The following is a 26,337-nucleotide window of genomic DNA, read 5'->3' as shown; positions in this document are numbered from 1 at the left end:
GAAAGTCACCAAAATTATAATACTGTACTTTCGAGCCTTCGTCGCGCAAGCCTAAGAACTGAACGTTGTATGATGAGACGTAGACTTCCAACACCCTGTTCTTACTCGTGCTTTCACATCCCTTCAACCACTTTCCGTAAAAGTTCAGAAAACGAACAGCCTACCAATTCCGCTGTTTTCGAGATACTCGGTCCCACGTGCCATGCCATAATCACCTGGCATTTATCAAGTGGTTTATGGCAACAGAATTCCGTAATTGCCGACCGTATCGTCGCTAGAATGATTTCCCCTCCGATCCTCTACTTTGCTTTCTACGTAACGTGCCCGCAACGCCACGAGGCAGTATTTATACTTGATGTATTTAGTGGCCATAATGTTCTGGCTCGTTAGCGTAGATCTCCGATTGATGGAAACCAGTAATAATACATAGCCGTTTTTCCTTTTTTTATGTTCATTAGTTTGATGAGATAAACTGGAGAATAATTTTGTTGGACTTTGATGAAAGAACCACCATATTTTTGTATGTATTATCCTCATCCGCGAACTTTTTTTCTGTCATCAGCCTTCTGACTGGTTCGATGCAGCTCGTCAGGAATTACTCTCCTGCGCCAAATGTTCATCTCAGAGTACCACTTGCAACCTACGTCCTCAAGTATTTGCTGGATGTGTTCCAATCTCGTCTTCCCCTACAGTTTCTGTCCTCTACAGCTTCCTCTAACATCGTGGAAGTTATTTCCTGTTGTCTTAACGCATGCTCTATCATCCTCTCTTGCTCTTGTCCATATGCTCCATTCTTAGTCGATTCTGCGGAGAACTTCATTTTTCTGTGTCTATCAGGACACACAATTTTCCATATCCTTTTATAGAACCACGTCTGAAGCGTTTGCATTCTCATTATTTTCTGGTACTCTCACACTCCATGATCTAGTTCCATACCTTACCGTGCTCCAGACGTACATTCCCAAAAATTTCTTTCTCAAATTAAGACGAACGTGTGGTACTAGTAAGCTTCCTTTGGCCAAGAAGCTTTCTTTGTGTGCGGCAGTCAGCTTTTACGGCCTCCTTCCTTCGCCTGCAATGCCTTATTTTCCTTTCAAGTTAGCATAATTCCTTGATTTCCTATACTTCGGGATCTCCAAATTTGACGGTAAGTTTCTCACTAATCGCATTTCGCACAGGGCGAGGATCTGCCATGTGGACTACAAAACCGGATAAAATTTTACCCGACCGTTCTACGCTGAAAAAATGAGTCACGTGTTTCGACTTTTTGACAGACACTCCCTAGTTTGTGAAAAATAAAGACGAGGTAGAAGTTCATGACGAAAAATCGCATTTTCAATGCCATTTAAATTTTGCTTGTTTAATGATTAATAGAATACGCCCCAATCATTTAATTAAGGCTAAAATACATTAAAAATTAATTTTCTCTATGTAAATAAATCTGCGAAGTAAGGAGAAAATATCACGAATTAATGTAAGGTATGCATTTTTTTGCTGTTCCGATAAAGAATGTTCCAGAGAAATGCTTATGTATCGAAACTGTAAAGTAAGTTGAAGGCAGTCGCTGTAATTTGTTTTTGGATTATATAAAAGCGGGAGCTGTGAGCTCTCTCGTTCGTTTTCGATGGCTGTTTCACAAAATGTAAGTATCGCTCTCGTGCCTGTAAATTTTGACTAAATAATTACGCTAATTTACTTACAAAAGCCGTGTTTGAATTAAGAACCAACTTTCCTATTCCATTAATACCAATCTCAATTTATTATGTTACATTTTAGAACTTTTACAGGCTGCAGCGAATCAGAGTTGCCGACGAATTGTTTGGTGGCCACAGCCGAACGCTACTAGTGTTCAATGAGCTTTTACTATATCAAAATTTTATTTCAGTGTCCCTGATATCTCTTTTACCAATCTATTGTACCAGTACCCGGGCAGGCTAATTACGCAAAATGCGTAATTTTGAGATGAGTCACTGCCCTCTAAACAATGCTGTCGGTCAATGTTCTCGTCGGTCTGATGGGAATCGGATGCAGGTTGGTGGAATATATAATTTCATGACCCACAAGTAAAAATTTTCTATGCACTGTTTTACAATTTCAGAAGCATTGCCATCAGCAAATGCGATAAATATAATATTATTTTTTTGTATACTAGTAATATTATACTGTACATCGAAAGAACGTCTAAGTTCAAAAATTTTATTAATATAATATGGAGTTCAGAATTAATGTTCTTCGAGTTGCTTAAGTGTTTGCGTTTTCATGCTGTAGCTTCGGTACCCGTCATGCTACGCGTCTAGAAGTGCGAGGTCGGCGGTCGAGCGATCGAGGCGGCCTGCTATATAATTAAACCGTCAGAGTTGTACACAAATTCATAGAGTCCACATCGAGAGCTCCCTGGCGAGTGAATACAGCTCGATCAAACAGTTTCATATCACTGCCGATGTGTGTGTTTAAGTGAACTATCGGAATGGCGGACAATCAACGACTTTCGACAAGTTCGCCTTCGGAATGTGAAGTTCAGAATGTTGAATATTTTGCAGATGTCGGTGAAAAGATAAGCAAAGAGTGCAAAGAAAAACTTGCTGATCCCATACAAGTCGTCCCTAGTTTATTTGTAGACAATGGCTTCGCACAATGAGGTGTGAGGGCAAAGATTTCTGAAAGATAACGTTTAATCAGCTAGAAATTGTATCAGTGATTTGGATTATGCTCCAGAAATTAACTTTCTAGAAACTGAAGAGATGTCTCTGAAAATGAACAACACTCCACCAGATTTTGTGTAAAGTACCAGTATCACCGACGATTCAAGTGCGTCGACCTCATCAGCAGCGAAATCAGGATGAGATGAAGATTCAGCATAGGAACCGGAATCAAAGAGATGCATAGTGTGAGAGCAAGTACCATTGCATGTCAGTATAGCTGCAGTTACAGTGGCGTAACGACATCTTAAGTGGAGTTTGAAAACACTGCACACTACGGGAGCAAACGCAATGCTAAATAAAAAGGGCTTGTTGCAGAGGTGGGAAGCAAACATCCAAAATAGAAGATTCATAGTCTATAAATTAAATGATATAGATAAATGGGCGTTCGACAGATTCGTTGAAGCCAGAGAATATTCAGAGAACGTAACAACAATAACTCTTCAGCAAAGGGCTGCAGCAGCAAGTATGCAGTAAATATAAGAGTAGGATGATTTTCAGTTCATGGGTTCATCACCACGTGCAAAGAGAATACACTAACGTCATGCCACCAAACACGTTCCGCAGAAAGAACTGATATCGACTTAAAAAGTAACTTGAAGCTGCCGTGATATTTCAAAGGGACTAAAGATTGATTTCAACCTACGACCGAGATTTTCTCATAACTAAACAGGCTACGCACATATTTCCCACTATAAAACTTACGTTGACATCTCGAGACGAGAAGAAAACGTTTGTTGCAGATGGTAGTGCGAATGAAGTTACACACCCGTACAATGCGCAACGTCGCATCACTGTATCCGCGAAACTAGTGCCGGTAATGTTCTTGTTTGCAAGAACATAATGGAAAATTTGGTCCACGAGTCTCTCAAGAAGTGGAAACTCTCCAGATGGAATTTGGAAACGTTTTCGACAAGCGCTGAAATTCTGGAAAGTTGACCTCTCAACTATACCAATCATATGTTGATCACTTCGTTAAACCTTACGTGCAGCAAAACAAATTTTGCCTGATACTCGAGTCACGTGGTGGCCAAACCGACATGAAGCACTACAAGAGGACTTTCGTAAATGTTGATACTAAACCGACCTGCACCGTGACACTGAACGACCGTAATGTAGCCCTCTTTGTCAGTAGTGTGACGCTTACGTTTTTCGACTGTTAAACAACTTCATCACACGGCTTCAAAATCATACTGCATCACAGGAGAGTAGGGAATTACAGGATAGGGCGGGTGCTATCAAAATTCATGTGACGGTCCATAACGAGTTGTCCGCGCCAGTCTGTCAAGCTTGGTACGCATGTAGATTGATATCCGATAGATATGTGTTTGGAAATGTGAATCCGATACGTTTTCAACGAACAATGTACCGGAGAACGTCTATGAGCCGAGATTTCGTTCGTGAGTTGAGCAACTTGCGATAAATATTTATGTTTTGCCTGTTTCTATGGTAAGATTCACCCCACTGATTGCGAGAACACGCACGAACAGATAGTCATTTAGGATTACGCAATAATGTACATTATGTGGTCAAAACTATCCGGACATCTCGCTGACTTACAAGTTCGTGGCGCCCTTCATCAGTAATGCTGGAATTCAGTATGGTGTTGGCCCACCCTTAGCGTTGATGACAGCTTCCACACTCGCAGGCATATGTTCAGTTAGGCGCTGGAAGGTTTCTTGTGGAATGGCAGCCCATTCTTCACGGAGTGCTGCACTGAGAAGAGGTATCGACATCGGTCGGGGAGGGCTGGCATGAAGTCGGCGTTCCAAAGCATCCCAAAGGTGTTCTGTAGAATTCAGGTCAGGACTCTGTGCAGGCCAGTCCGTTGCAGGGATGTTATTGTCGTGTAACCCTTCCACCACAGACCGTGCATTATGAACAGGTGCTCAATCGTATTGAAAGATGCAAACGCCATCCGCGAATTGATCTCCAACAATGGGAAGCAAGAAGGTGCTTTAAACACCAATATGGGCCTGTGCTGTGATAGTGTCTCTCAAAACAACAAGGGATGCCAGCCCCTTCCATGACAGTCACGACCACACCATAACACCACCGCTTCTGAATTTTATTGTTGCCACTACACACACTGGCAGATACCCACACCCATACCCTGCCATCGGATCGCCATATTGTGTACCTTATTTCGTAACTCCATACAACGTTATTCCACTGTTCAATCGTCCAATGTTTATGCTCGTTACACCAGTCGAAACGTCGTTTGGTATTTAACGGCGTGATGTGTTGCTTACGAGCAGCTGCTCGACCATGAAATTTGTTTTCTGACCTCCCACCAAACTGTCGTAATACCTGCAGTGGATCCTGACGCTGTTTGGAATTCCTGTGTGATGGTCTGGATAGATGTCTGCCTATTACACATTACGACCCTCTTCAACTGTCGGCGGTCTCTGTCAGTCAACAGACGAGGTTGGCCTGTACGCTTTTGTGCTGTTACGTGTCCCTTCAAGTTTTCATTTTACTATCACATCGGAAACAGAGGACCTAGGGATGTTTAGGAGTAAGGAAATCTCGTGGCACAGACGTACGACACAAGTGACACCGAGTTACCCGACCACGTTCGAAGTCCGTGAGGTCCGCGGAGCGCCCCAGTCTGCTCTCTCATGATGTCTAATGACTACTGAGGCCGCTGATACGGAGTACCTAGCAGTAGGTGGCAGCACAATGCACCTAATATGAAAAACGTATATTTTTGGGGGGTGTCCGGATGCTTTTGATCACATAGTGTACTTTAGGTGTTTTTGGTGCTATGTCATTATAAAAATGCACTGACAAAAGGAAATTACAACACCGACAAGGAGTTGTGCGACATAAACGAAAGTTGGTAGATGTGTTTCTACGTCTGAAAGATGAAAAGCGCATGAGTGGCGCTAGTAGTGCCACTATGACGATCTAAATCAAAACTGATTTAAATATTTACCTGTAGCAGTCATAGGCAGTAGTTATCTTTGAGACTGGACGTGGTAAGCTGATGTTAGTCAAGAATGCCATTAAGGAGACAAAGACGTCATTATCAACACCTCATTGAGTTTGAACGAGGACGTGTAATAGGATGTTTCTTTTGCTATAATGCAGTAAGACTTGGCAGGAATGTAGCCACCACACATGATTGCTGGCAGCGGTTGTCACCAGAATGTATAGTTGCAAGAAGACAGGCTCCGGAAGGCCACGTGGCACTACCGACAGGGAATACCATCGACTTCAGCGCATCGTACTGCATGTGCAGCAGCAATTTGAGTAGCAGGTGGCACCGCAGCGCACAACGAACTGTTACGAAGCTATTGCTCCAAGGACAGCTCCGAGCCAAGTGCCCTGTGACGTGTATTCTAATTTGACTAAAAGCACTACCGTTTGCGACTTTAGTGTTGTCGAGAGAAATCCCATTGGAGGGTATGGTAGAGATCTATTGTGTTTTCTGATGAAAGCTGGTTCTACCTCGGTACCAGCGATGGCCATGTGTTTATTATAAGGAAGTCAGTTGTGTACCTGCAACCAACCTGTCGGCTTGCTAGACACACTAGACCTGCGGTGCGATTTCGTATGACAGCAGGAGCACTCAAGTGGATATCGCACTCACCCAGATTGTAAATTTGTGAGTGAGTATGCTGATTCGACCTGTTGTGCTGCCATTCATGAACAGTATTCCCGAAGCTGTTTTCCAACACATTAACGCTCGCCCACATACCATATCTGTCTCCAATCGAGCACATATGGGACATCACCGGACGACAACTCCAGCATCATCCACAAGCTGCATTAACCCCTGCTGTATGACTGACGAAGTGCAACAGGCATGGAACTCCATCCACAAACTGACATCTGGCATATCTAAAACACAGTGCATACACGTTTGAATGATTATTTTCGACATTCTGGCGGTACATCGGTATTTATGTACCAGCATTTCACATTTGTAATGGATTATCCAACGCTCACATTAACCTGTTATCTTGTAAAGTTAATCATTTAAATATGTTACCTAGACATATGTGATCCTGAAATTGCATTAGTCTACATTAACTATTTTTTGGTGCTCCAACATTTTTCCGTCAGCATAACTACAAATAAATTACGTGTACTATATATACTTATTTGATAATTAATACCTCCAGATGTTTTACTTGGAGGAAAAGGAAAAGAAAATTATTCCGACTATCGAAATATTATAAGATACGCCGAGAAAATATCGACTGAAGAAAAGTCACGACTAAGAATCGAACATGGACCATCGACCGTTCAGCTGCCGACCTGGCTCTATTACACATGTCGAACGACGCGTAACCAATCAACAGCACGTAAACATAAAAATGTTTACAATTCTAAAAATGTTAACTTTCTACCCCATGTTATGTTATTAAAAATGTTTGTTAGTAGACGACATTTCTGTGTATAGGACTATAAAAATGGTTCCCTGCCATCAAGTTTGACATCGATATTTTAAAAACTAGGGAGTGTATAATTAAAAACCGAAACAGAGGTCCGTTTACTTTCAATATAGAACGTCGCAGGAAAACTTGGTCAAAATCGGCAATCCGCATGGGAGACTCTTCTCTCGTGAGTCTTGTAACTCCTCTGTATGTTAGCCTTCCCTCCAGAAACGCAGGTTGCGCAGGGCAGCCTAATCACCAGGCGGAGAGAAACAGCTAGCCACTGAAGCGTCCATCAACAGAGGCCGCCAGCAAAACAGGAATTTATATTGCACATCAGCAGTCACGTGGAACAAGTTGGGAGCAGCTTCTTGTCACCGCACGAAACAAGATGTAAACTGTGTTCCGCAGCTTAGCAGGTAGTTCTAGATCCACTGAACTGTTCGATCGAAACTTCTGTGCCGAGGTGTATTGATCTGTTCGCCAAAGGAATTGCTACACTTGCCGTTGACGAGTCCGATGGGAAGTCAGCAACCCAGTGACAACGAAAGACATCACCACGGAGTAGTGTCTGCACGGGGAGGAAGGCAATTCTGTTCACTCACGTGAACTCAGTCTGCGAACCGGACTCTGGAACAGGCCAGGACTATTCGAGCAACGATCATACAGGACGTATGTGACTGAAAAAATCTGTGGTTTGGACGTGGGCAGATGTTATTTCAGTAGTTATAACATTTATGTATTTATATTGTATGTCGCGAGCAGCAACCGTATTTGTACAAAGCTGTCAGCGAGACCTCGTGGACAATTGATAATGTAAAGAACACACAGTAGCCATGTCGATTGGCGACGAAGTTACAACATTGCTCTTACGAATTAATTTCGTCCTTCTTTTTACTCTTGTTCCATATCATGTTCATGTGTACTTCTGTGTACTCATTCCTTTGATTATATCCTGTAGATCTTCCTTGCTTTTACTAATCGTTGAAATGTGAGCATAGAATGTTATCATTAATATTCCTTCACCTTGACTTTTAAGCCAACTGAATGCAACTTTTATTTCCGTCATTGACTCACCAATGTAGAGATGAATGGTATTAGTGAACGATAGATCCTTGTCTTACTCCATTTTTAATGCAAGCATTTTGTTCCTGGCATTCAATCCTTATTGTTTCTTCTTCATTCTTAGACGTATTATAAAATACCCGTCTCTTACTATGTCTTACTATTTTCTAAGAATTTCGAACATTTTGCACGATTTCATAACGACGAAGGCTATTTATAAGTCGACAAATCCTATGAATGCGTCTTTATTTTTTTAAGTCTTGCTACAATTATCAGGTACAACGACGGAACTGCACCTCTGTGCCTTTAGCTTCTCGAAAGGCATACTAAACGTCGTATAACACACTCTCCATTTACTTTTCCATTCTTATGTTCATTATCGTATCAGAAACTTTGGAGCATGAACTGTTAAGCTTTCTTTCTTTTTTTTGTCACCAGTCTTCTTCTTCTGACTGGTTTGATGCGGCCCGCCACGGATTTCTCTCCTGTTGAGCTTAGTCTAAAGTATTTCTTATACTTATCTGGTCTTGCTATCTTCGGGATGGGGTGGGCGATATTTTTTCTAAGGTCTCCAGACTGGTAGTCTCCAGACTCATAGATTCTACACTTTAAACATTCCCCAATGAATCCAAATTCATGTTTTCTATGCGTTAGGTCTTACGTGAAAGCATGTGTTCCTGAATTTGTTACATTCTTGTAGTGGATATCCTATGTCTTCCTAAATCGACTCGTCTTTCTTCTTCTGTCACACCATCACACAGTTTCTCCTAATCCTAGAGGCCATCAATGTACTCTTTGTATGTATCCGCTCTCTCCCTTCTGCGTTTAACAATGGAATTCCTCTCCAATTTTAATTTCACCGAAGGCCGTGTAGACCTTCCTATATGTTTAACATGCAATTCCGAAGAAAATTTCTTTTTCTATTTATTCACGTCGATTGCATTCCTAATTGGCTTGTGAAACATGGTCTGTGGGAAAACCTGAACAGAGGACAATAGAAGCATTTGAGATGTGGTACTATAGACGAATGTTGAAAATCAGGTCGTCCGATAAGCTCAGGAATGGGAAGGTTATGCGCTGAATCGGAGGGGAAAGGAGTATGTGGAAAACGCTGAAAAGGAGAAGGGCACGTTTTCCATAGTACTAGAGGGAGCTGTAGAGGAAAAAAGCTGAGAGGAAGACAGAGATAGGAATACATCCAGGAAATAATTGGGGACGTAGGCTGCAAGCGCTACTCTGAGATGAAGAGGTTAGCAAAGGAGAGAAATTCGTGGCGGGCATCAAACGATCAGAAGACTGTGATTCAAAAACAAATTGCTTGTGTTATTGTGTTCCTTGCTTTTGCTGCACCTTTTGTACTTCCTTCTCTCATCGATCAATCGTTTCCTTCTGTTTCTGCTGCTCAATCCTCTTACGTAACACAGCCATCTTCCCAAAAAAACATTTTCTACACCAGATACACGAGTCTGAGAGGATCTTCGCTTAACTCTCCAAGAAATTATAATTCCTTGCAGCTTCAGGAGACAACAAAATACCTACCGCATCAAAAAACTTGTCTGCAGCTAGAGTCTAATAATCGCTTCCCTCACCTTCTGTACAGTCATCTGTAACACAACTTTCTCCTTCTGATCACACACTACAAATTTCATTGAAAACCGGCTCCTGTGTCACTGTCTTTCTCGTTTCTCCTGTTGTTTAACGCGGCTTCGAAAGTGCCTAACTAATGAATACTGTTATTATTCGGAAAGTCAATAAACATAAACGCCACTGAAGGATTTGGCCTTAGGCCTGTTCCAATTGGCTGATTGCAGTACGAGGAACGACCTATCATAGTGGGACACTTGACCTGTGTGTCACGAACCCTTGCATCCCATATTTCCAGATATTTGAAAAAATCACCATTTTTTGCCCCTCTTCTTTGGCCGAAAAAAATACAAAATATCGCCATTAAAAAACGGCTACGATGAACTGAAAACAATTTAGTTTGCCTCAAGGGTGACCAAGAATCATTAATATTGGTAAAAATCGTAGCGTGGGCGGCAAAAACCATGCCGAAAAGCATCGTTTTGAGAAAAACGCGTTTAAAGTTTGACAAGTATTTATCATATAAAGAAAGGGACAAAGCTTGAAACTTACGGGACATCATTGATGCCTGGTCCACAGTAACTACCGCTGCGCCTAGTGGATGGCTGCTTTCTGCCTTCATGTGACAAGCCTTCATTTTCATCCTCAAAGCCCTTTCCGTCGCTGAGCGGATCACCGCTGACGTCTCTGTCTTCACAGAATCGGCGCTTTTCGTCGTCGATTTTTATTTGATGAGCATTTGCACGCGGATTAATGCAGTATGACCTGCCTGAATAGACATACGGCCAATCTGAAGTGACGTTGACAATTTCACATCGGGTGGATGCAATTTTTGGACTGTAGCTCCAAATGAGACTATTGAAACTTTTGTTTATACACTCCTGGAAATGGAAAAAAGAACACATTGACACCGGTGTGTCAGACCCACCATACTTGCTCCGGACACTGCGAGAGGGCTGCACAAGCAATGATCACACGCACAGCACAGCGGACACACCAGGAACCGCGCTGTTGGCCGTCGAATGGCGCTAGCTGCGCAGCCTTTGTGCACCGCCGCCGTCAGTGTCAGCCAGTTTGCCGTGGCATACGGAGCTCCATCGCAGTCTTTAACACTGGTAGCATGCCGCGACAGCGTGGACGTGAACCGTATGTGCAGTTGACGGACTTTGAGCGAGGGCGTTTAGTGGGCATGCGGGAGGCCGGGTGGACGTACCGCCGAATTGCTCAACACGTGGGGCGTGAGGTCTCCACAGTACATCGATGTTGTCGCCAGTGGTCGGCGGAAGGTGCACGTGCCCGTCGACCTGGGACCGGACCGCAGCGACGCACGGATGCACGCCAAGACCGTAGGATCCTACGCAGTGCCGTAGGGGACCGCACCGCCACTTCCCAGCAAATTAGGGACACTGTTGCTCCTGGGGTATCGGCGAGGACCATTCGCAACCGTCTCCATGAAGCTGGGCTACGGTCCCGCACACCGTTAGGCCGTCTTCCGCTCACGCCCCAACATTGTGCAGCCCGCCTCCAGTGGTGTCGTGACAGGCGTGAATGGAGGGACGAATGGAGACGTGTCGTCTTCAGCGATGAGAGTCGCTTCTGCCTTGGTGCCAATGATGGTCGTATGCGTGTTTGGCGCCGTGCAGGTGAGCGCCACAATCAGGACTGCATACGACCGAGGCACACTGGGCCAACACCCGGCATCATGGTGTGGGGAGCGATCTCCTACACTGGCCGTACACCACTGGTGATCGTCGAGGGGACACTGAATAGTGCACGGTACATCCAAACCGTCATCGAACCCATCGTTCTACCATTCCTAGACCGGCAAGGGAACTTGCTGTTCCAACAGGACAATGCACGTCCGCATGTATCCCGTGCCACCCAACGTGCTCTAGAAGGTGTAAGTCAACTACCCTGGCCAGCAAGATCTCCGGATCTGTCCCCCATTGAGCATGTTTGGGACTGGATGAAGCGTCGTCTCACGCGGTCTGCACGTCCAGCACGAACGCTGGTCCAACTGAGGCGCCAGGTGGAAATGGCATGGCAGGCCGTTCCACAGGACTACATCCAGCATCTCTACGATCGTCTCCATGGGAGAATAGCAGCCTGCATTGCTGCGAAAGGTGGATATACACTGTACTAGTGCCGACATTGTGCATGCTCTGTTGCCTGTGTCTATGTGCCTGTGGTTCTGTCAGTGTGATCATATGATGTATCTGACCCCAGGAATGTGTCAATAAAGTTTCCCCTTCGTGGGACAATGAATTCACGGTGTTCTTATTTCAATTTCCAGGAGTGTATTTTGTATAAAACAGCTTAAACAACGCTCCAAAAAACCAGTTTTACACAGATCGGTATAAATAGGGTGCGTGAGCGGGGAACCGGTTCTCGAACGCCGAGGGGTGCCGTGCACGCTCGGCTTGAAACGGTCATCGAATCGTTACCTTTTGGAGTTCGCGCCTAATATTTTGGGCAATAGTTCTTTAATATATATTTATTCTAATTGCGTAATAAAAAAATTCGAGTTTATTCGACCGTCACCATGTCGTTCATCCTGAATTCGCGATGTGCTGCCATATTCAGTTCTCATCTCTAGCCGGCCGTGTGGACGAGCGGTTCTAGGCGCTTCAGTCCAGAACCGCGCTGCTGCTACGGTCGCAGGTTCGAATCCCGCCTCGGGCATGGATGTGTGTGATGTCCATAGGTTAGTTAGGTTTAAGTAGTTCTAAGTCTAGGGGACTCATGACCTCAGATGGTAAGTCCCATAGTGCTTGGAGCCATTTGAACCATTTTTTTTCTCATCTCTCTGTAGCAGTGTGCTCACACATCGCGTCTACACTCGTGTCTTGCGCAACTGCAAATGGGATAAACCTTTTGGACAGACAATTTCAAATCTGCAAAGGAAATATACGTGTCCCCACTGTGTTTCTCGGTTTAATGGTTCAGTAAAATCTTATAGGTCACAATATATATAAATGACTTAGTAGATAGTGTCGGAAGTTCCATGCGGCTTTTCGCGGATGATGCTGTAGTATACAGAGAAGTTGCTGCATTAGAAAATTGTAGCGAAATACAGGAAGATCTGCAGCGGATAGGCACTTGGTGCAGGGAGTGGCAACTGACCCTTAACATAGACAAATGTAATGTATTGCGAATACATAGAAAGAAGGATCCTTTATTGTATGATTATATGATAGCGGAACAAACACTGGTAGCAGTTACTTCTGTAAAATATCTGGGAGTATGCGTACGGAACGATTTGAAGTGGAATGATCATATAAAATTAATTGTTGGTAAGGCGGGTACCAGGTTGAGATTCATTGGGAGAGTGCTTAGAAAATGTAGTCCATCAACAAAGGAGGTGGCTTACAAAACACTCGTTCGACCTATACTTGAGTATTGCTCATCAGTGTGGGATCCGTACCAGGTCGGGTTGACGGAGGAGATAGAGAAGATCCAAAGAAGAGCGGCGCGTTTCGTCACTGGGTTATTTGGTAACCGTGATAGCGTTACGGAGATGTTTAATAAACTCAAGTGGCAGACTCTGCAAGAGAGGCGCTCTGCATCGCGGTGTAGCTTGCTCGCCAGGTTTCGAGAGGGTGCGTTTCTGGATGAGGTATCGAATATATTGCTTCCCCCTACTTATACTTCCCGAGGAGATCACGAATGTAAAATTAGAGAGATTAGAGCGCGCACGGAGGCTTTCAGACAGTCGTTCTTCCCGCGAACCATACGCGACTGGAACAGGAAAGGGAGGTAATGACAGTGGCACGTAAAGTGCCCTCCGCCACACACCGTTGGGTGGCTTGCGGAGTATCAATGTAGATGTAGATGTAGAGGTCTGGTCACTCGAGCTTTCGACAACTGTCTCCACCATTATCGTCAGGAATTAAAATCACTGACCGCCGGAAATTGCAAGACGTTGTGCTTACATAGATGTAGTAGTAGCGGTTGGAATCTTCCAGAGAGAGCTAAAGTGAAGTATGCGTTGTACGGCAGTTGGGCAGCTCAAAGCAACTACATCCCAGCGCGGGGCCGAATGACGTCATGTGGAGGTAGAGGCTGGCGCCACGACTGAAACTGCCCCTCCCGCCTCCCTATAAGAGTGAAGTCTCCGTCTTTCGCTTTTTTATGTCCTAAGCCCGCACCAATAATCTATTAAGTGTGTATCCCAGGTCTCTTTTAAAAATTTTGCTGCTTATTCTAACATCGACCGCTCCTTTTATAACAGAATCCCAACATAGTGATGACTCCTATCTAGTGACTGTTCATCCAGCCGATTTCAGAAGTCCCCTTTGTTGTAACAGAGAACAGGTGTCACATACTTACAGTGAGGCGGGAGCGGCAGTTTCAAACGTGGCGTCGGCTCCTCGCGTCACTTGACGCGCTCGGTCCCGTGGCAGGTCGGAGCTGCTATGAGCTGCGGCATAGATGTAGAGGAGTGGTGAAATGAAACAAGCAGGAGAACAGTTTGATTGCGAGATATGTAGGACCGTAGTGAAGGAAGGGTGCCATAAGGCAGACACATTTAACTAAGAATGCATAGGTCTTTTAGTGGGAGCTTCGATGTCAAGAAACACAAATATGACGGAATTCCGTTTATTTAGTTGACAGGTGATTGAGTCGGTGTGGTACAGTAGTCGGTCGTCGATGGAATAGTTGGGACGAAAGCCGCACTGGGTTTTGGGAATGGGTAAGTTGGTTCCCGGAAATGGGACAGTGTCGTGCTTGCACAGATGGAATAGCGGGTCTGGAACTTGCCTGAGAGGGCTGATGTGACAAGTGTGCGGAAGGCAAGTTATATGTTGGATCAATTCGAGGCAATTATAACCTCCTACAGCTGTTGCCCTCTACGACTACCTCTTCTACTATGGAAGTTACTCCCTCAGGTCCTAAAACGTGCAGCATCATTCAGTCGGACTTTCTAGACTGTGTTACCCACATAATCCTTTCCTTACTGATTTATCTTGGGACCTCAGTTCCTTTCTGGCCACTTAATTTTCATCATTATTCTTTAACTCGATATTAAAAGCACTTTGATTCTCGTCTTTTTCGATGTTCCCATAGTCAGATGACTCTAAGCACTATGGGACTTAACATCTGAGGTCATCAGTCACCTAGACTTAAAACTACTTAAACCTAACTAAGGACATCACACACATCCATGCCCGAGGCAGGATTCGATCCTGCGACCGTAGCAGCCGCGTGGTTCCGGACTGAAGTGCCTAGAACTGTCGACCACAGCGGCCGCCTTTCCCATAGTCCTTGACAGATTTCAACACAACACTTTACCATAGTCGTACAGGAATTTCCAACACAGGGCCTGTGTATGACAGTAGTAGAGGCCTTTTTGTGAGGAATGCTCTCTTTATCTCTGCTAGTGTCCTCCTTCCAATTTAGCATTAATGGTTAATTAAAAACACCTGCTGTATAATGACACGTTTGTTGTGCTACGACAAGTTTCGAGCTTAGAACATCTACGGTTTGCCGAGTTGTGAAAATCATGTATAAATGGTCTGGATGTCGTACATAATGTTTAGGACAAAATCCGGAGAAAATGATAACGAAAGTTAGGCCGACCGCCTGGCGGAATGTTTGTGATCATTTATATTATTCCCCACTACTTTCGCCTTCCTTTGATTTACTTTATTTCGTATTCATTATTCAGCACACTGTTCATTCAATTCAACTGGTTGTGTCATTCAGCCTCAGTTTCTATGGGGACGCAGTGTCATCAGCGAATTTTGTCACCCTCAATTTCAGTCTTGTTCATGAAACTTGTTTCTAATATCCGTCGTTGGTTCGGCGATGTATCGATTGATCAATAGGGGAGAAAGTTTTCACTCTTACCTCGCGCCCCCGTTAATCAGATCACTTCTTTCTCGATTTTCCATTCTTTTTCTTCTCTCTTGTTTATTCTTGCTCAAACTGTGTATTACCCATCCTTTCCCATACTTTGTACTTATTTTTCTGAGAATTTCGATCGTGAACCATCGGCAGAATTTTCGAACGTTTTTCGTATCAGACAAATTGTATGAAAATATGTTAATACACTGCATTCTTAGTTCCATTATCAAGCAAAATGTTAGAACTGACTGCGGTGTCTTTATCTTTTCGAAACCTAAATCATTTGATAGACTCCACGAGAAGTATAACGCACTAAATAGTGTATAATGGCGTACGGAACTCTGAGTACGTACAGCATAGATTACAGTAGGGCTGCCTCGAGGAAAACCCCGTGCTTCATCATCGCAGTACTTCCTAACTTCGAGCGCTCAAAAACTTTTGGGGAGTGCGCTGAGAGCCGTGTGTGAGCAGTGCCTGTCTCTCTAGAACGGCCGGCAGTCAGCGCCGACCTCCCCGGCTCGCAGGATTAAATATTCATGCACTTCGCGCCGCTCCCGAGGCGTCGACACGGATAACTCTCCAAACACACGCTGCGCGGACCACGTCATTAGGCAACGGCACACGATCGGCCAGCCGCCTAAAAGCGCGCAGCTTGAAACTGCAGTTGTACCTGCTCTAGCGATCACACTGGTTTGGCCCATAACGATCTAGTGGACAGTTTAGTGAAAAGAAAAAACAAACATTTACCGCGAATTATACAGCGTGATGAAATGAAGAACGATTTTCGTACGAACTCTTATTTAATAAAGATCATTAAAATTTGACTACAGACGAAAGTAGCTTCATCAGAATTAAACTGAAGTAATAGTCATTAAACAACAGCAAAATAAGCGCAAATACATTGAAGAGTCAAAGAAACTCGTACACCAGCCTAATATAGTGTAGAGCCCCCGCGAGCATGCAGAAGTGGCGCAAGACGACGTGCCATGGACTCGTCTAATGTCTGAAGTAGTGCCGGAGGGAAATGTCACCATGAATCCTACAGGGCTCTCCATAAATCCCCAAGAGTACGAGATCTCTTATGAACAGCACGTTGCAAGGCATCCCAGATATACTCAATAATGTTCATGTCTGGGGAGTTTGGTGGCCAACGGAAGTGTTTAAGCTCAGGAGAGTGTTCCTGGAGGTACTCTGTAGCAATTATGGACGTGGGATGTCATATTGTGCTGCTAGAATTGCCCAAGTCCTTCGGAATGCACAATAAACATGAATGGATGAAGGCGATCAGACAGGATGCTTACGTACCTGTCACTACCAGAATCGTATCTAAACTATCAGGGGTCCCATACTTCCCACACCATAACAGAGCCTCTACCAGCTTTAACAGTCCCCTGCTGACATGCAGGGTCCATGGATTCATGAGGGTGTCCCCATACCCGATCACGCCCATCCCCTCGATACAATTTGGAACGAGTCTCGTCCCACCAGGCAAAATGTTTCCGGTCATCAAATTACAATGTTGATGTTGATGGGCCCTGGAGAGGCGTAAAGCTTTTTGTCGTCACTCATCAAGGGTACACGAGTGGGCCTTCGGCCCCGAAAGCCCGTATCGATTACGTTTCGTTGAATGGTTCGCACTCTGCCACTTGTTGGTGGCCCAGCATTGAAATATGCAGCAATTTACGGAAAGGTTTCAACTCTGTCACGTTGAACGATTCTCTTCAGTCCTCGTTGGTCCTGTTCTTGCAGGATCTTTTTCAGGCAGCGCCGATGTCGGAGATTTGATGTTTTACTGGATTCCTGACATTCAGGGTACACTTGTGAAATGGGCTTACAGTAAATTCCCCACTTCTTCGCTACCTCTGAGATGTTGTGTCCCATCGCTCTTGCACCGCCCATAACACGACGTTCAAACTCACCTGAATCTTGATAACGTGCCATTGTAGCAGCAGTAACCGATCTAACAACTGCGCCTGACATTTGTTGTGTTCGGTGTATAAGGTATATATAAAGGTTGGTTGTTCTGAACTGGATGTGATGGAATGAGACGGCGATGCCGTTAGCACACTGGACTCACAGTACGAGTCCACATCCGCTGCTGAGTAGTCAGCGCGGCTGACAGCCATGTAGGAGACCCGGCTTCGATTCGCGGCATTGCTGAGGAATTTTTTCTTGGAGCCGGGTGCACTCAATCTCGAGAGGCCAACTGGGGAGTTACTTGATCGAGTAGCAGCGGTTCCAACGTCACTAAACTTGACAACTACTGGTAGAGTGGTGTACTTTTTCACATGCCCCTCACATGCTGCATGCAGTGGCCTCCTTGTCGGGCCCGTCTAGCACCAGAGAGCGAAATTTTAACCTACCGTTGTCCACAACATTGACGGCAGTGATTGAAATCCTCGTATGACCATCCAGATTTAAACTTTATCTAGTTTCACTCAATGTCTTACCGCTGATGCCAGTATCATTCCCTTGGAAATGAAACTGTTAATTTCTTCCTCCACTTTCCCAAAACCCGAGATTGTTTTACATCTCCAGTAAGCATGTTTTCAAAAGTACGTTGAATCCAACTTTTTTTCCCTCCTACGTTATGAATATGACTGAAGGAATCTCAAACTTGTTGTTAGTGGAATGGAAAAGGTACAGTAGGGGTTATTATTCTACAGACAACGTAAAACCTACAGTAGTTTATTTGACTGAAGTTCCAGTATGTTTATTTTCCAAGAGGATTAATTAAATTTTGAGACCTATCTCAATTGTATATGGGTTTCCTCGTGAAGAGAACCATCCAGTGCTCGCAGCGGAGACTTTAAAGCATTTATTTCAAACAAGCTTTCTTTATCAAATAGAACAAGGCAGCAAGAGGGAACATAAGGTCATCCAGGTACACGTGGCGACCTGAAATCTTCTTCTGAAACTCCCAAGTGGAGGGATACAGGCTGGAGAGGAAAATGCTGCCTAGTTTGTCTCCCTCGTCAGCCTCTGTGTTGGACAAGGCCACCCCGTGTCCCGAAGCAGTTCCGTATACTTATTACGGAATGGTCACAATTAAAAACCAAATATTGTTTAAAAAGTGAAGAACAGCCTTCATTAGTAGTAGGGTTTGGAAGAAAAAAAATCGATTTGGGTTACATAGCGGCTACTGTAATACACTAAGAGTTTGACGGAAATCTAGTATATTTGCGATCTAATAAGGCAGAAGTAACTGATAACATTCCTTCGGGAATCATGTGGGCATGTCGCAACTTGATGTGCAGGGTCTCTGAGACTGGAGACATGGAAAAAATAACAACCACATAAACCATCGTACTATCTGCTCAACAGCTCATGCATCCAAGTTGCTGACAAGAATATTGTAAAGAGGAATGAATAATAATATTGTTGACCTCTTAGGTGACCATCAGATTCGCTCCAGGAAAATTAAAGGCACGAGAAAGGAATTTGTTTCATTGTGTTTAATAATGGATGAAAGACGTAGGAAAAATTAAGATACGTTCATTGGATTTGTCAGGCTAGATAGAAGCGTGGGACAATGTAAAATAATGCAAGTTGTTCGAAGTTCTCAGAAAAATAGGCGTAAGATATGGAAAAAGACCGGTAGTATGCAATGTGAATCCAAGAACAAAGCGCCCGTATTAAAATCTGTCTCCTCTACTGTTGAGTTTGTACACAGAGGAAGCCATCGCGGAAATAAACGGTACGTTTAAGTGTTTTGTTAAAATTCAGAGTGAAAAAGTATTAATGATGACATCACTGATGACATTGCTATTCTCTGTGACAGCGAGGAATTGAATGGAAAGTGGAATCAGCAGACATATTGGACTGTAACTAAAGCGAAGAAAGACGAAAGTAATGAGAAGTAGCAGGAACGAGATTGTTGTTGTTGTTGTGGTCTTCAGTCCTGAGACTGATTTGATGCAGCTCTCCATGCTACTCTATCCTGTGCAAGCTTCTTCATCTCCCAATACGTACTGCAGCCTACATCCTTCTGAATCTGTTTAGTGTATTCATCTCTTGGTCTCCCTCTACGATTTTTACCCTCCACGCTGCCCTCCAATACTACATTGGTGATCCCTTGATGCCTCAGAACATGTCCTACCAACCGATCCTTCTTCTTGTCAAGTTGTGCCACAAACTCCTCTTCTCCCCAATCCTATTCAATACTTCCTCATTAGTTACGTGATCTACCCATCTAATCTTTAGCATTCTTCTGTAGCACCACATTTCAAAGGTTTCTATTCTCTTCTTGTCCAAACTATTTATCGTCCATGTTTCACTTCCATACATGGCTACACACCATACAAATACTTTCAGAAACGACTTCTTGACATTTAAATCTATACTCGATGTTAACAAATTTCCCTTCTTCAGAAACGCTTTCCTTTAGGCAGAAAAAATCTGATGTCGGCTGCAGGAGTCGCCTTTCTCATGTTGTCTTACAGCTGCGGTGAGAGCAGCTACCGACTACAGTATTAACGAGCGAGAAAGTCCTATTGCGCTCATTGTCCGCCTCGTGCCCACTTTCTCCTAGTGCTTGACGACCGAGAGGCTAGGATCAAAGACCAGAATTTCGCTAGTGAGTGTCCACTCTTCGACGTTGACTTCCCCACCCTACTGTTTTCTAATGATCAACGTAAGCCTCAATTTGAGGATGAAATTTCTGAGAATGTACGTTTGGAACGTGGACTGCGGGAAACCGGAACAGAAGAGAATCGGAGATTTTGAGATGTGATGCTACAGACGAATATTAAAAATTAGGTGGACTGCTAAGGTAAGGGATGAGGACGTTCTGCGAAGAATCGGAAAGGAGTATGTGGAAAATACTGACAAGTGGAAGGGGCAGTATGGTAGGACATCTATCAAGACATCAGTGAATGACTTCCATGGTACTAGAAGGAGCTGTAAAGTGTGGAGGAAGACAGAGATTGGATCACATCCAGCAAATAACTGAGACCGTAGATTTTAGTGCTACTCTGAGATGAAAAGGAGCGGAATTCGTGGCTGATCGCATCAAACCTGTCAGAAAACGTTTATTATGATGGTCACGGGTTTCGGCAGTTGGCGTTCATGGATCCATAAAATGTTAAAAGAACTTTGCTTCTCACCAGGAAATTAAATTTGTTTTCATTTATGTCCAAAAATTCACAAAAAATTTAAAGTATACTGAACTTGTAAGCTTCTGGAAATTTATTTGAATGATTTTGGCGAATCGTCGCAGTATATGAGAAAATTTCACAGACCAATGTAACTAGACATGAACTGCAGTCAATCCATCGTACAGCTACATCAGACACTGTATTACGCAAAGGCCGAAAATGTGTGGTTCATTTATCACAACATGTTTCGGGACTACCTTATCCGTGGCCGGCCGCAGTGGTTCTAGGCGCTTCAGTCTGGAACCGCTCGACCGCTTCGGTCGCAGGTTCGAATCCTGCCACGGGCATGGATGTGTGTGATGTCTTTAGGTTTAAGTAGTTGTAGGTTCTAGAGGACTGATGACCTCAGATGTTAAATCCGATAGTGCTCAGATCCATTTGAACCATTTCAACCTTATCCGGTTACCAAGTTCTCCAAAACAAGGAAACACAAATCATTGTCTCGCATCACTACACAAACTAACACGCGTATAATTTAAATCTATCTGTATTGTCGTGTAGCATTACATACCTTAAAATTATGACACACAGCCAAAATTGGAAACGAAGCAGCAAACATGCATTGACTGACATGTAAAATTCTTGTTTTTACATCTCATTCAGGCACTTAACTCATCAGGCTGAGTTTATTAACTGAAGTCAAATACTCTCACCTACCAAAGATTGTACCGCCATACTATGCTGCTACCGACAGCAAAATCTTTGCCTGTTTATTTGTCATGTAACAACCAATTCTTAAAACAAGTCTTGCATCTATGTCGCAGTGTTTGCATCCATTGAGAATAATCAACAAGAAACGAGTTTAGGTTGGTGACCGCTTCTCACAAGGCCAAGAAATGCTTCCTGGACACGTCCGTCCTTCCACTTAACACCATAACGCATTTCTCTCCCAAAGCGCAAAAAATCGCTACTTCCTCTAAATCTGGCAGAAACCAAAGTTTTTCTTCTAAATATGTACAATACATTCATGAAGTCAGTGATGCTCCCTAACGAATGCTGCACATTTATTGATTGCTTTGTTACTGCTGACGAACATTCTCCTTTTTTTAATTAGGTTTGGCCAACTAAGGAATTAACTTAAGTCTACTTTCTTTCTTTCCAGTAATTTTTGATTCATTGTGTATGTAGTTTTCTTCTTTCTTCTGCTCATATTGCACCTGTCTTTTTCTTTTCTTCTGGTAGTCTTTGTAACTACTTTTTTTTGCTCTTAATTATTCTCTGCCTCCTATTTCTTCCTCTGTTATTTCCATTTCCCTCATGTCCGCATTAACTTCTTTGAGCCAGGACATTGTTGTTCTGGGTTTCTGTCAAAAAATTAAAAATTCTTTTCGCTATTCCTTATTCATCTAGCCTTTTTAGGTGTCCATAGAATACAACTCTTCTCTTCCTCATTGCGCATAATGTTAGTTCGATTTTTTTCACGAACGTCTTTATTATTTCTTAATTTCCATTTCCCATGGTTATACTTTTTTCTCAAAATTTTCCTAATTACTTTTCTTTCCCTCTTTTGTATTTCACGTATGTCTTTGGCTGGTTTCAACGAATGGCGTTATGAAGCATTCCATTTATTATTGTGCTCTTTAAACGCAATTTTCAACTTCCTCCCGTCTGACCCACGTAGTTCATTTAACAATACTGACACTTCATTTCATTAACTCCCACATTCCCCATCCAGCTCTCATCTGCGCTAATTTAGTGCTTCAGCCTCTGCTCCAATTTGCTGTCCTTTGTTATTGAATAACGTCGCCAATTTATATGAGATAATTGGCCAATATGGCTTCACTCTGTGTTTCTGAGGATTTATTTCGTTCTGTTGGTTTCCCTGTTACGTATTGAGGGAGCTGCCAGACGGACAAGTACGCTATCTCTCTGCAGCCATAATCGCATATTGCTGGGACGATATGGCACAAGTACCACCAGTTGTGATTAATTCGGACCATTATTTTGGAGCGTTAGGTTTTCAGCAAAGTTTATGAAATCTGTAATAACGTTTTACACGACACTGCAATGTTCCATTACACAGGGGCCGGAGAAAAAACCTGCCGTATTTGGAGAGGCCACTGTGCGAGTTGTTGTGGCATTATGTGGAGGAGGTATCGATCGATAGCGGTGTACGTGCCATTTTCAGCAGGCACACTGGCTTGGTTAGGTCAACATTGTGCATTTGTTGTGGAGGAGTATATTCGTAATGGTGGTTCGGTGATTACTACTCAGCGAGAACTTCGCATTCAGTTCAAACTTCGCCGACGTCATTCTCTTACCGATAGTAATATTATTCGAGTTTGCGAATCAAACTTCAGAGCATCAGGCTCTCCATCGACAAAAAATCAAATGGCCGACCTCGGACTGTTACAACGCCGGAAAATGTGACGAACGTGAGAGCGTCCGTCTAGCAGTCTCCAAACTGTTTAACACTTAAACATGCAGCTGCCCTGGGATTGTCTGACAGGACGATTTGCGCAGACGTCTTCACATGCACCCCCAGAAAATGGTGTTTACTTAGTTATGAGAGAAGTTGTGAAACTCGAAAACTGTAGCTGTTTCGAGGTCTTCTGACATAGTGTACTGTAAGAATGTAAGTTTATATGTTTGTATGTTGGCAGCGCTATAGATTGTATTAATATCGCTGACAGCGTTCTGCGACCTCGGTAAGAGGCCCTGTGGTACGACGGACTAGCAGTTAGCAGTTAGCGAACGGACGGCTTGGATATGTGTTCTTCGTTGAGACTCAGTGCTGGTAGGACATGCATTGAAAAATGGCGATGGATGTAGTTGGTAATGTTTGGGTAGTGGAGTTACTGATGACTATATAATTTTTGGAACTGGATGTCACATGAGTAAGGTAAAATCTGCTAAATACATTGTTTGCTCTTCAACAAAATCTTTCTATTGCTAACCATATGCCTCCTAGTAGTTAAGGCCTGTAGTAGTTAGAATCTTTTCATTTAGCTGGCTGTAGTTGCTGCTTGCTGTAATTTCTATAGTTTATATTATACAGATTTTCTCTGAGGTAAGTGACTTATGCAAAAGTATGGGTTACTGTTAGGATTTCTTCCAATTCAGGGCCATTCTCTTTTCTTAATTATTTGAAGCCCTGTTGTCATTGTATGGCAGTCAGATTGCGTTGCTCTTGTATATTTTGGGTAATAAATGAGTAGGTTAAGTTTGAGTTGTCTTTGTCTGAGACAATTATGTAGATCAGTGTTGAAACGGTAAAAATAAGTAAAGAGACAGTAGCAGCAGTTTCACTCAGCAGTTTAAGCAAACACTAAGACGTTTCAGTGGACACAAAGAAGTTTCATACTTCCACTTGTCAGATACTGTAAATAAACAAAACATCCTCTATTGGGCAGCAGAAAACGCTCAAGGACTTCACGAATGACCTCTTTACAGGAATCGTGTGACATTCTGGTGCACCGTTGCTGAATTAGCTGTGTGGAGTCTATAATTTTCTTGAAGAGGATGTCGTAACGGCAACTTAGCTCAAAATGCTACTGTCGCACGTTAGAGATCTAAGTTAAACGAGTTTATTGGGGATGATGAAGAGGAAGAAGTCTGGTTCCAACAATACGAAGCCACAACTCACATCTCTCTCCTTTCTCTAGCCATTTCGGAAGAGTTTTCTCCCGGACGTCTTTTTTCTTCGTGAGGACACATTGCCCACATCACCTGGCCCCTCAAGGTCACCTGATCTATCACCTTGTGTTTTTGTTTTGTTTGGGTGGCACCTAAGTACGCAAACATTATCTCATATCCCAGCAATCACATAAGGACCTAATCACACAGGAAGCGGCTGCCATTCCACCACAAAGTACACAAAGAACAATGGACAACTTCTAAAAGGCTTCGTCAATGTATCAACAATGGAGGACACCATTAGATAGACATAATTTATGAAAGCAACTAATGTAAAATGGCTTAGTATTTGTTGTTCACGAGTGAAAGTATTTCCTTTGTATCCGTCCTTGTTGATTTGTAGCTGCCTTTTGAAATACGGGATGTCTTTTTGCGGACTCTATAATGCTGCTTGCGGACGGCTGTCAGGGAGGTGGGATTGTTAGGCAGGCAGGCGGTACTCACGGGAGCAGTAGCGCGGCTCGTCCGACTTGTCGCCGCAGTCGTCTGCGCCGTCGCAGAACCTGTCGAGGGCGACGCAGGGGCCGCCGCCGCCGCCTCCACACGGGAACTCGGACAGCCGGCAGTGCGGGGGTGGCGGGGGCGGAGTCGGCGAGACGGCCGCCAGGCCCGCAGCGGCCAGCGCGAGCACCCACGGCAGCGGCCACATGGCGCGGCGCCCTCACCCTGCACGCAAACGCACGCATTTTACTCACTCGCTCTGAGCGGCTGCGTTGTATACAGTTACGTACATAAATTTAGAGAGCTTTGAGATAATAAACTACACCGCAGCGTAGATAATAAACAAAGTACACGCTTGTGTCGTGGAGACGCGGCGTCGATTAAGCTGTAATACTACTACACAGAAATGCGTGACAAACAGGACACTCAGTGTGGCACAGTGAAATCTTTCCTTTTATTTTATTTTTTCTTTATTTTCTCCTAATTTAAGCGGGGTTCGTAATCACTCATTAAAAAAGGTCGATTTTTTTGTATGAAAATATGGTGAAAGTTATTACACTACTGGCCATTAAAATTGCTACACCACGAAGATGACGTGCTACAGACGCGAAATTTAACCGACAGGAAGAAGATGCTGTGATATACAAATGATTATCTTTTCAGAGCATTCACACAAGGTTGGCGCCAGTGGCGGCGCCTACAACGTGCTGACATGAGGAAAGTTTCCAACCGATTTCTCATACACAAACAGCAGCTGACCGGCGTTGCCTGGTGAAACGTTGTTGTGATGCCTCGAGTAACGGGGAAAAGCGTACCATCACGTTTCCGACTTTGATAAAGGTCGGATTGTAGCCTATAGCAATTGCGGTTTATCGTATCGCGACACTGCTGCTCGCGTTGGTCGAGATCCCAACGGCTTCGTATCACTAGCAGTCGAGATGACAGGCATCTTATCCGCATGGCTGTAACGGATCGTGCAGTCACGTCTGGATCCCTGAGTCAACAGATGGGGACGTTTGCAAGACAACAACCATCTGCGCGAACAGTTCGACGTTTGCAGCAGCATGGACTATCGGCTCGGAGACCATGGCTGCGGTTACCCGTGACGCTGCATCACAGACAGGAGCGCCTGCGATGGTGTACTCAACGACGAACCCGGGAGCACGAATGGCAAAACGTCATTTTTTAGGATGAATCCAGGTTCTGTTTACAGCATCATGATGGTCGCATCCGTGTTCGGCGACATCGCGATGAACGCACATTGGAAGCGTGTATTCGTCATCGCCATACTGGCGTATCACCCATGGTGATGGTACGGGGTGCCATTGGTTACACGTCTCGGTCACCTCTTGTTCGCACTGACGGCACTTTGAACCGCAGACATTACATTTCAGATGTGTTACGACCTGTGGCTGTATCCTTCATTCGATCCCTGCGAAACCCTACATTTCAGCAGGATAATGCAGGACCGCATGTTGCAGATCCTGTACGGGCCTTTCTGGATACAGAAAATGTTCGACTGCT

General features: G+C 44.0%; 1 protein-coding gene across 1 annotated transcript in view; it reads right to left on the bottom strand.

The window, feature by feature from the left end:
- Window positions 1–25,021, bottom strand: part of LOC124561711 — a 198,553-nt gene extending 173,532 nt beyond the window's left edge. Inside the window, exon 1 of the mRNA XM_047130939.1 lies at window positions 24,817–25,021. Coding sequence (XP_046986895.1) covers window positions 24,817–25,021 — 205 coding nt within the window. The remainder of the gene's footprint in view (window positions 1–24,816) is intronic.
- Between the last annotated feature and the right edge of the window lie 1,316 nt (window positions 25,022–26,337).

Source organism: Schistocerca americana, chromosome 1 (assembly GCF_021461395.2).
Source record: "Schistocerca americana isolate TAMUIC-IGC-003095 chromosome 1, iqSchAmer2.1, whole genome shotgun sequence".
NCBI classification, from domain to species: Eukaryota; Metazoa; Arthropoda; class Insecta; order Orthoptera; family Acrididae; genus Schistocerca; species Schistocerca americana.
Note: the sequence above shows the minus strand (reverse complement) of the source record. Positions and strands in the feature narration are given on the sequence as shown.